Source organism: Phocoena sinus, chromosome 17 (genome assembly GCF_008692025.1).
Source record: "Phocoena sinus isolate mPhoSin1 chromosome 17, mPhoSin1.pri, whole genome shotgun sequence".
Taxonomy (NCBI): Eukaryota; Metazoa; Chordata; class Mammalia; order Artiodactyla; family Phocoenidae; genus Phocoena; species Phocoena sinus.
Genome location: NC_045779.1, coordinates 54,600,362 through 54,612,657, shown reverse-complemented (window position 1 = coordinate 54,612,657; position 12,296 = coordinate 54,600,362). Strand labels below are relative to the sequence as shown.

General features: G+C 32.7%; 1 protein-coding gene across 3 annotated transcripts in view; it reads left to right on the top strand.

Annotated features, from left to right (window-relative positions):
* The window catches only part of CSMD3 (CUB and Sushi multiple domains 3), a 1,083,470-nt gene that overhangs the window by 337,069 nt on the left and 734,105 nt on the right, over positions 1-12,296 (top strand). For all 3 annotated transcript variants that reach the window (XM_032609830.1, XM_032609829.1, XM_032609828.1), the window contains exon 6: positions 4,880-4,992. In XM_032609830.1, the coding sequence (XP_032465721.1) occupies positions 4,880-4,992 (113 nt within the window). The remainder of the gene's footprint in view (positions 1-4,879; positions 4,993-12,296) is intronic.

The following is a 12,296-nucleotide window of genomic DNA, read 5'->3' as shown; positions in this document are numbered from 1 at the left end:
TCCCAGGAATGCAAAGATTCCTCAATATACGCAAATCAGTCAATGTGATACACCATATTAACAAACTGAACAATAAAAAACATATGATAATCTCAATAGATGCAGAAAAAGCTTTTGACAAAATTCAACACCTGTTTATGATAAAAACCCTGCAGAAGGTAGGCATAGAGGGAACTACGTCAACATAATAAAGGCCATATATGACAGACCCACAGCCAACATCATTCTCAATGGTGAAAAACTGAAACTATTTCCACTAAGATCAGGAACAAGACAAGGTTGCCCACTCTCACCACTATTTTTCAACATAGTTTTGGAGGTTGTAACCACAGCAATCAAAGAAGAAAAATAAATAAAAGGAATCCAAATCAGTAAAGAAGTAAAGCTGTCACTGTTTGCAGATGACATGATACAACATGTAGAGAATCCTAAAGATGCTACCAGAAAACTACTAGAGCTAATCAATGAATTTGGTAAAGTAGCAGGATACAGAATTAATGCACAGAAATCTCTTGCATTCCTATACACTAATGATGAAAAATCTGAAAGAGAAATTAAGGAAACATTCCCATTTACCATTGCAGCAAATAGAATAAAATACCTAGAAATAAACTTACCTAAGGATACAAAAGACCTATATGCAGAAAACTATAAGACACTGATAAAAGAAATTAAAGATGATACAAACAGATGGAGAGATATACCATGTTCTTGGATTAGAAGAATCAACATTGTGAAAATGACTATACTACCCAAAGGAATCTATAGATTCAGTGCAATCCCTATCAAGCTACCAATGGCATTTTTCACAGAACTAGAACAAAAAATTTCACAATTTGTATGGTAACACAAAACACCCCGAATAGCCAAAGGAATCTTGAGAAAGCAAAACGAAGCTGGAGGAATCAGGCTCCCAGACGTCAAACTATACTACAAATCTACAGTAATCAAGACAGTATGGTACTGCCACAAAAACAGAAATATAGATCAATGGAACAGGATAGAAAACCCATAGATAAACCCATGCACATATGGTCATCTTAGATTTGATAAAGGAGGCAATAATATACAATGGAGAATAGAGAGCTTCTTCAAAAAGTGGTGCTGGGAAAACTGGACAGCTACATGTAAAAGAATGAAATTAGAACACTCCCTAACACCATACACAAAAGTAAACTCAAAATGGTTTAAAGACCTAAATGTAAGGCCAGGCACTATAAAACTCTTAAGAGGAAAGCATAGGCAGAACACTCTATGACAGGAGTCAGGCAGGTGATTATTTGAAAAGTCATGGGTTTAGGTTTGGCTGTCTGTAGGTACTAAAGATGAGGTAAAACAGATCATTAGATTTGACTGATCTTAGGGAACTGGACAGATTGAAAAATAGATGTTAGAGCCACCAAAGATGACACCTGTTGTTGCAAATGCTAATTTTGAGAAAGTTGAGAACCAAAGTCAACAGATGACAGCAATGAGTACCTGTCAAGAGGGTTATAAACCAAAGGTGTAAGTTCATAGTAGTTCTAGGGACTTTTGAAAAAAATGGTAAAGACCTCTGGTTCTCTCAGGATTCTTAAACTTGATTTTTTAAAAAATCTTGTAAGGGTTATGATCATATTCTCTAAGGTACTATCTGTAAAAGAAAATGTTGCATTATTTTAAAATATCAATTTATTATTTAGTTACTATTTCTGTGGAAAATGATGTAAATAAAAATAAATTTAGCAAAGATTAATTATGGCCAGTTACACTGTATTATTTTCAGTATTCTATATTGAATATGCAGTGAAATTTTATATCATTGTTAATTTACAGTGTTCATTCAAATTTATTAATTACACAAAAGCCATGTCTTAAACTCCTTTTGGGTACAAATAACTGTTGTAGGATACAGATTTATGACATTTATCATTATGATTATTTTCATTGATATAATTCTCCTAAAATCCAGTATAGTAATTTGTGACATATAATCATGAGTATGGCTATTTCGAGTGTAAAATAGAGAAGGTAATAGACCAATTGAAACCTCATTTCTAGACATTCTTTATCAGGTTACTCTTTTTTTTTTTGGTACATCATTTGCTGCCTTCTGAAATTATCTCACTCATTTGTTTATGTTACCTTCTTTATTTGTAAGACCACAGATCTTGTATGTGTTGTTTACAATTATATTTCCAACCCTTAGCATCAGTGTTTGTCATATAGTAAGTGCTCAATTAATAATTGTTGAGTATACTTAATCTTTTCAGTACTAAGGGGTGATTCTCACTGGCTTTATACTAGAATGAATCCATATTGCCTACCTTCAAATGACCATAGTAATGTCATATAGGATTAACAGTGATTTATATTTACGAAATATCTCCTTTAGTATTTAAGAAATTAATTATCTCAATTAATTAGTTTAATGGAATCTTTCTAGTTGGCACATCTTAGTCGTCCATTTCTCGTACCTCCTGATAACATGTGAAATGTGTTGCAGATATATGTAACTTCATTTACTAGATTGCTCCATAAGCCACAAAGTCATACTGTGTAAATCATGTTTAAATAGTGAGCAATACTAAGTTACCACAGTCAGGAAGGTCCGTGTGATTCCCTTATAACCAGTGAAGCTATTTTCATTCTCTGGTGGCAAATGAGTCTTTGGTGCACTTGCTTTCTATTTCTAGTTCAGTGTCTTGGCTTATCTACAGTTATGCTTCATGAGAATAAGCACTGAGGCTGTCAGGAATATCCTCTTAGTTCCACCTCTGTTAAATTGCCATTTTTGCTCCACCTAATGTACATTGTGTTTCCTAGCTGCTGCTTCTGTAACATCTTCAGTTCTATCTTTCTCAATTCCTGAAGGTGAATTCAGGTTAAAAACTATAGTTCCATAGTAGCTATTACTTGCTTTTACGACACTCTCTTACTCAAATTATCTTTGATGTTCCTGAGAAAGATGGAAAGTTTATCCTTTTCATTGTCTGTTTCGTCTTCTTTCCTCTCACACTTTTCGTGATGTCCTTGTTGTGTTGCTTCTCATCTGTTGGATTTTTTTATGGACCATTCTCCAAACTCTGTTCTTTAGTCTTTCACAACCATTCATGTATTATACTCTCATGACATTTAGAAATGTGTGCAGCCTGTCAGAAATAATTTAAACTTTTCCTAATGGATGTTTATGCTCATTGAATCGGGGAATTGAAGAGAATCAAATTGTAAATCAAAATCTGGCATAAAACATGCTACTGTACTGCAAATATAATTGTACCAAATCCAAGTTTTGTTTTTTTTTTTCATTGAATTGCTGTCTGAACCAAACCAACCAACAAGCAAACAAAAGTAAAGATAACCTGGATACTGCATTTTCTGAAAGTAATGAAGTAAATTTTTAAAACTTGAGTTTTAAAATTATACAGGTATGTTATATGTCTGTCTTTACTCAATTCAGATATGAAAAAACAGCCGGCTTGACTAGTAAACAGTCACCCCTATGAAGAGAGGAAATAAGGCATTGATGGGGAAAAATTAAAGAAAATTCATTCCAAAGCTGGTGGAGAAATGAGAACTATACGGGATAGAACCCAACTTGTTCATGTTAGAATCCAAAAAAATTGGATTACACAGTAATGTTGCCAAGCCCATTCTATTCATTCATGGGCACAATGATAAAATAAATGTGAATTCATATTTTTATGCTATGGCAGGTGGTCATCTACTAAAAGTGATGGCTAGCTCCCAAATATCCTAGGAAAAGTGAGTTTTAGGAAATAAAGGAGGAGAATGTAGGATAAAGGGTTTTTGCATCACTGTGTCTACACCTGCTGATTACATGTGCAAGGATGGATATTCCAATCTCCCCTACCTGTCCCCTAGAATGAATGACTGCCAAGCACTGAGAGAAGAAATCACCTCCCCCAGCACACACATGTGCGCGCGCACACACACACACACACACACCAGCTGTCTAGTTTGCCTTCCTATGAAGAAAAGTGTAAGCTTTGAAGAATGGGAAAGATATGTCATATACTGGTTATTAGGAAACCTTATTCTAAAACTGTCTTTCATGATGTAATAGTCTTTTGAGAGTATTTTACCTTGGCTTTATAACACACACCTAGTATTGAAATTGTTAGGTATGTAGGGGTGGTATTCCTTTGTTGAATTAAATCAGCAAAACTACTTTGCTGGAAATCTTCAAAAGATTAGAGAGCAAGAGAGTTATTTCATCTATTAATTGTGACCAGTATCTGGGGCATAGTTTAAAATTTTTGCTTTAAGGAGATTATGTAGTGCTACCTTTGTGACTAGATATGTGGTGACTATATATCCAAAGCACAGTCTGTTTTCTATCTATCAGTTGGAGCAGACCTCCAGAGCCTTATAGAAGTATGCATTATAATGAGAGCTAATCATTAAATGTACAGTATTGTGAAATTACATTAAAATAGTGCTTGTTCTATGAATTGAAATTGTGAAATCTTCCATTGAATGTGAAATGCTGAAAATATGTTAAATGGAAAAAGTATATCAATTGCTTTAAAGTCTTTCTGTTTTGTAACTATACTGTATTGATACATACATGTGTTATGCTGTGACCAGCACTGTCAGCTCTATTATTGTCTATTTTTGGAGAATCAAAATTATATGCAGTTTACAGTTGATTTTACTAATATATGCAAGCTGATTGGAATAGCTTATTTTGGAATTACACTATTCTATGATTGACTTCTCTATGCATAAAATAACTATTTCACTTGTGCTTAAAAAGTTAGCAAGGCAAAGTCATGAATATTGTATACAAGTAGACATTTTGGGGGGTCTCAATTCAGTGAAAATGTTTACTACTTAAAAGCTTTTTAAATTTTTTTTGTTGTCTTCCGTAATTCAGGTTATCTGGAATGAATATACCACCACCAATTATCAGCAACAAAAACTGGCTCAGACTGCATTTTGTTACAGACAGCAATCACCGATACCGTGGATTTAGTGCTCCATATCAAGGTATATTTAATGAATACCTCTGCCTCTTTTGATGTGTAAAATGATTTTGGTATACACAACTGCATTTTATCATAGAGGCAAAATATCTTTGGCATTACCCCATGGTAATTTGAATAAGCAAAAGTGGTCATTTTCTTGCTGAGGCAATATTGTGATCATAACTAAATTACAGTATAAAAGTTAGTTGAGATTTGTAGTACACTGTCCAGAATAAAGAATATTGTTAACCTCTAAAAGGTAATGTGTAGCAGGTGTAATATTTACCTTTAATAAAGTGCTTCAGTAGTTGAACATACTACCTAAATATGTACCACAAAACACTGCAGAAAACTGCAGTTGTGAATAGGCTCTTCATCAATTGAAATCCATTTCCATATACAGTGTTTTTGCAAATGTTACTTTCATTAACTTTGTTAGTATTATTATCTACAGGTATAAGTTTTGAATAAGTGAGATATAGTATTTGATATATTAACTTGAAAAAACTCTTTGTTTAGAATTTGATTACTATGAAGATGGAGTATTAATAAAAATGTAGGTTCTACAATGTTTAGTAATATTATGTGGGTTTGGTGCACTTATTCTCAGACTACTTGTGTTAATAATTCATTTCATTCTTAGCAGTATATTAGCTACTGTTCAGAGAATAGTGAATATTGCCACAGTTAAATATTTCCATTTATCTGGTTTTTTTCAGTGCTTTCCTTTTTAATAATCTTCAGCTGAAGCACTTTGTAAATTGAATATGATGACTTTAGGCAGCTTATAGTTAATACCTAAAATAGTATTAGACTACATATTGTTTTCTGGAATACAAATTTCAACAATTTATACTTTGGAGACCAGTAACCTTTCTACAGATGCCCTATCAATACGTTTCTCACAGTAATAGCAACAGATTAATGTGATTGTATTTGTAATATTGTATTGGGTATCACTGTAATAAAAATTCCTAAGATTGTAACTTAGAAGTGAAGATTTTAGACAAAGTCCACTGTAGAAAAACCTATAATTTCTATTCGTAAAGTAGTTAATTCGAATGGAAACATGAATGCAAATTTGCTTTTAAAGCTATGCATTGTATAACATCTGTCATGATAGAATATATTGTCTATCATATCTGTTACCATCATAAAACATTATATTTTAAAAGTAAAATGTTTATAAAGAAACTTATTTTCCTTTATTTTATTAAAAATAACTGTTTGGGCATAGTAACTCGAATCTTATCAGTTTCAACCAGTGTCACTTTTAAATTTGCAATTATATTTTACTGAGTTTCCATTTAAATTTCTAAAATTTTTGTGTAGCTCAGGAATAGGAATTTTTATTGAAAATAATTAGCTGTTGTAGAGCCTCTTTATCTCTGGGTTCACCCCTTTCCTTGTGGCGTTTTCCACTCACATAATTTTATGGCTCTGATTCCCTCTTCAATGAATTAAGGCAGATGGCATGGCAGAAATTCAAAAGACTATCATCTTTGACTCATGTGGTGATCCTTTCTGTTTGATTCATGGAATCTTTCAGTAAGATGTCTTCTACTCTTTATCTGAATAGAAATAAAGTAGCACTTATTTTATATTTAAATGTACAGCCTGGAGAGAAAAAAACAAACATAGATCTCTTATCTTAAAAAATAAAATGGTATTTAGTTTGTTTTATACAGTATGGTTTCATGAAACTGGTATCTTTAGATAGGTTGTTTTGCATTATAAGACAGTAGTACAAAGCTGCTAGTAGATTTGTGTGCTTAGTTATCATTTTCAGTATTCTACTCACTCATCTTAAATTGACTTTTATAGTATTTTCAAGATTCAGTTTGATTTTCCTCCATTGCCTGTCTGGTTTTAGCACTGAAGAATAACATATCAATGAATTTACTGTAGTAAAATAGAAAGGAAGTGTTTTATGGGGTATGAATTATTTCTATTTTCAGCAGGAAAAGGAGCTCAAAAGAGGATAATTTTTGGTGTAATCTGTATCTTCACACTGTAGAGGGAATAAAGTGGCCTGAGAAAGTATAAGCTATAATTTTATAATAAAATCAAGGAAAAGTTTTAATATATAAAAACACACCTTTGCACTGTATCCTTTCAAAACTTGCCGGATTCAGGCTTGATTTCTCTAATTGCATTATCTCCAAATAATATTTTACCTAAACATAAGCTCAGTTGGAAAAGCAGTTCTTGAAACTATAAGCAAAGGAATTTGATTAACAAAAACTCTACTAGGATAACTTAAATAGCTATAAAATTCATAATTCTGACATGCTGAATACATGCCCTGGCATGAACTGATAATCCTGCTTTTTAGATTGTTCCATGCTACCATATAATTTCAGTGGTGTCTAAATTATAACTAATTCAAGATAGAAAATTTTGTGGAATATACTATTCAAAAGTCACAGCCAAGTCTCCATGTAGCACAGCTTCCTAATAACTCAAATACTTATTGAGTACTCAGTAATTATTATTGATTTATCTAGTCTTTTGAGTTCTGAGTTTCCAAAGATTGATGACTTTCCCCACAGCATTTCTGTTTAATCTGTATTCTTTATAAAATACCGTGAAAATTAACTGAAAACTCCTAAGGATTCCTAAATACCATTAGCTATTTTTTATAGATTGTCCCTTAATTGATCCCTTAATTGATGGAGTAGGCACATAGACACAGCAACATGCTTTCCCCCATAGGACCTCCTTTCAGTTGTGTTATAGGCTGGCTTATTTTTTTAGATATAATAACTTAAATCGGGTTAAGTAGAGGTTGAGGATAACACATTAACAAATATAGTATGTTCTGACTCAAAAGTACTGAGAAAAATGATTTAAATGAAATGACTTTGATATAGAATATGTTTTCCCTCCCCCAGATCCCACATTGAAAATATTCACATGTATCTAAAATAAATAAAGCAGCTCGTGCCCCCACCAAGTTTACTTATACTGGAAATCTCTTCTTTTAAAACTCTATTCTTATCTCTTCTGTGCTTTAAAATTTTTCCTTTAAAATTTTTCAATTCTCCCCCAAAGAAAATCACTTCAATGTCATTTTACTATATTAGTCTTTGATTTTAAATAAGATTCCTACATTCAAGTTCCATTAAGTCTCTTCTATTGAGAACTTGAATAGTGCTACTTCACACATAAATAGTATAATTTTTCATTAATTGTGGTATTTGGAAATTCTCCATTTATTGAAATCCCTATATTATTGTCACTTGATCTTTATTATAAACCTAAAATCTATTATTTTCCATTTACATGAATAATTGATCAAGTTTTCTTAATTTCTAAATTGGAAGGAGATTTTCAGATGACAACTGTCCAATAGAGAAAATTTTACGTTTAGATCGTGTTTATTAAAAAGTATTATTTTTATCCATAAAGATCAGTTATTCAAGTGTGAAAATTATTACATTTTCATTTTAAGTTATTCAGCATATCATACATTTTTAATGTGCAAAGATACTACAGCTGTAGTTATTTATAAAATTGTTTTTGGCATGTAAGTTTAGGAATTACAGCATTTAATTGATTCCAAATATCTAAGTATATGAATATTCCTATATTATAGATTAAGCCTTCTAAATCCTTATAGATTTTATCACATTTTGATTTTTCTCTTATCTTTCATAATTTTGTTGATATGATTCTTATGCAGGTTAACATTTTAGAGACAGTTTCAATTTAACAAAGGTATGTCAATAGTAATACAGTGTATTTTCAATTTATGTAGAAAAATATTTCATATAGGGTCTAAAAGAGATTATCATTTGGGAATCAGCTGTGCCTCTTTTTGGTAAGAAAAACATTTAATGGACAAAACTTTCAAATCATATTGAAAATTCACTGTCATAAACCCCAGTTACACAGAGGCCCTTGCTTGACATTGTAGACGCACATAATTTAAGTGGGAAATAACTTCAGACTAGTTACTCTGTTTTTTACAGTTGGAAATGTTTTGACATAAACGTGTGTGCACTGTTACTGAACAAGCATAAATAAGATTATCAGGGATGCAACGTAATATAGTGGGAAAGAATAGGATTTGGGGGTCAGAAGGTGAGCGTTGAACTGCGAAGTTACTAACTGCTGTCTAAGTTGTCTTGAGCCTTGGTTTCCCAAAGAGTAAAAATAGTCACAGTGGCTAGACATGTTATTGTTGTGCAAATCAAAAGGCATTAAAATTTCTTATAGTAAAATTCAGACATGCAGTCAGCCAGTAAAGATGCTGTTTTATGAAAGAGACAATCAACCATATGCAATGAGTGAGAAACACACTAACAATGAGGTACAAATAGTTAAAAAATTGTGACCAAACATAAAATTTAAATCCAGGAATCACAATTAAAAGGAAAATGTGGGCTTCCCTGGTGACGCAGTGGTTGAGAGTCCGCATGCCGACGCAGGTGACACGGGTTCGTGCCCCGGTCCGGGAAGATCCCACATGCCACGGGGCGGCTGGGCCCGTGAGCCATGGCCTCTGAGCCTGCGCTTCCGGAGCCTGTGCTCCGCAACAGGAGAGGCCACAAAGCAAAATGTTAGGTTTTGTATTTCTCACTGTCACAAATGAGGGTGTCCATATTTCTCCAGGAAAAAAGCACTTATCCTTAGAACCGAAATTTAAAATAGGATTTTTGTTAAAACTGTAACTGAGAAACAGTTTCCTCTGTATAGCAGAATTTTAAAAATCACAAATAAAATCCAAGTTTAAAAAATAGAGCACAGCATCAAAGCAATCTGTTTAATTACATTTTTTTCTAATTTTGTTTAGACACCATTTTGTTTCTTATTGTACCTCATATTTACATTGTTTAAAAAAAGGGAGGGAATCATATTTCACTATCTAATCATGAAATCTCTCCTGTAATTTTATAACTATCAATGTGAGTCATGTTTATGATTTCACAGTTGTAGGTGGGAGTGTGATATAATAAGAGAAGATCAAACTTTTTGGTTTGGACAGTTTAGGTATAGTTTACTTTCATGGGAATGTAGCACATGGCCCAATGGGCTATTTCTGATAAAGACAGTGGACATAGCTTTGTCAGCACAGTTTAAGAAATATTCAGTGAATATATGCATATATATAATAGAAGGTATTATTATTTTTTTAATTAATTAATTAATTAATTATGGCTGTGTTGGGTCTTCATTGCTGCGCACAGGCTTTCTCTAGTTGCAGCGAGCGGGGACTACTCTTTGTTGTGGCATGCAGTCTTCTCATTGCAGTGGCTTCTCTTGTTGCAGAGCACAGGCTCTAGGCACGTGGGCTCAGTAGTTGTGGCACATGGGCTGTAGAGCGCACGCTCAGTATTTGTGGCGCACGGGCCTAGTTGCTCTGAGGTATGTGGGATCTTCCCGGACCAGGGATTGAACCCGTGTCTCCTGCATTAGCAGGATTATTCTTGACCACTGCACCACCACGGAAGTCCCTATTATTTAAATTTTAATTGAGTACATTCTGGGGGAAAATTCATAAGCAAATTTGAATCCTTATCTCAAAATAATCCCCTTTTCATACATGGACAAACTGCAGTATTTTAAGCTTATAAAGTAAGCTAGTTATTTTCATTTACTGAGTTTTAAGAGGATAGCAGGTTGAGTTCTATTGGCCTGTAGTGTTTGAAAATAATTCCTAATCTTGTACTTTATTTCCTTTTGATTTTAATAACAATATAACCTTTTTATCTTCAGGTATCCTTTAATGCTAAATAATTACTTTATCTTGAAATACTTAAACATTTTTGTGGGATTAAAAAAATAACTTCTTTTACTTCTGTCTTTATAAATCTATCTGGTCTATGAGATTCATCAACTTAACTAGTATAATGTCTACACAACCGATAGAGATAATTAAAAGAAGATATTTAGCAATCAAAATGGTCTAAGAGTAACCATTGGTCTGTCTAAAACAACCATTAAAAACTCTCTGATATTTTTAGTTTTGTAAGGAACCTCCATACTATTCTCCATAGTGGCTGTATCAATTTACATTCCCACCAACTGTGCAAGAGGGTTCCCTTTTCTCCACACCCTCTCCAGCATTTATTGTTTGCAGATTTTTTGATGATGGCCATTCTGACCGGTGTGAAGTGATAGACTCTGTCATACAAAGTGAAGTAAGTCAGAAAGAAAAACAAATACCATATGCTAACACATATATATGGAATCTAAAAAAATATGGTTTTGATGAACCTAGGGGCAGGGCAGGAATAAAGATGCAGATGTAGAGAATAGACTTGAGGACATGGGGTAGGGTAAGCTGGGACGAAGTGAGAGAGTAGCATGGACATATATACACTACCAAATGTAAAATAGATAGCTAGTGGGAAGCAGCCACATAGCACAGGGAGATCAGCTCGGTGCTTTGTGACCACCTAGAGGGGTGAGATAGGGAGGGTGGGAGGGAGACACAAGAGGGAGGAGATATGAGGATATATGTATATGTATAGCCGGTTCACTTTGTTATACAGAAGAAACTAACACAACATTGTAAAGCAATTATACTCCAATAAAGATGTTAAAAAAAATGAATAAATAAATAAATAGGGTAGCTACCAGGAAAAAAAAAAAACCTCTTTGATAGCATTTTCTTGTGTGATGTAAATGTATATTTCATAGTTGTGCCAATATAAAATTTAAGGCCTTTTATCATATTAATTGATAATGATGTTAGAATTAAATTCTTCCATAGCTAACTATATTTTCATTCCAATCCTTAAAATTTATTTTCCAGTCTTATATATCTCCCAGCCCCAAATTTTGTTCGTAAATTGTGGATATGTTTAACAGTAACTGGGTAGTTATCATTTCATTTCAAATGAAATTTGAAGTATGTAAAGAAATAGTCACATAAATCAACATATTAAATAGTGGATTGAGATTCTATTATAAAAATTTCATTATTTTCTGAGGAATTGAATCAGTCTCCATAACCTTGATACTTGAGGGACTCTGACTTATAGTCAAAAAGGAAAATATTATAGATTGTTACTTTAAAAAAGGTCTATAATGCTTACATTTGCTAAGTGTTCTTTCTTAATGTGTTTAATAAATATATATAAACCCATTATTGCTATATCTTAAAAAGTGAAAGGCAAATTATATTAACCTTATTTTAAAATCTCATGGAATTTGTGAAAATCAAATATCTTAGTAAAATAAACTTGATTTCGATTACTTTCTTCAAATACAGCAACTACTATTAACAGGAGATAATTGATCAAATATCCAGTTTTAATATAGATCATTTAAAACATCTAGTAGGTTTAAAATGTAGTACCTGATGAATATAAAACT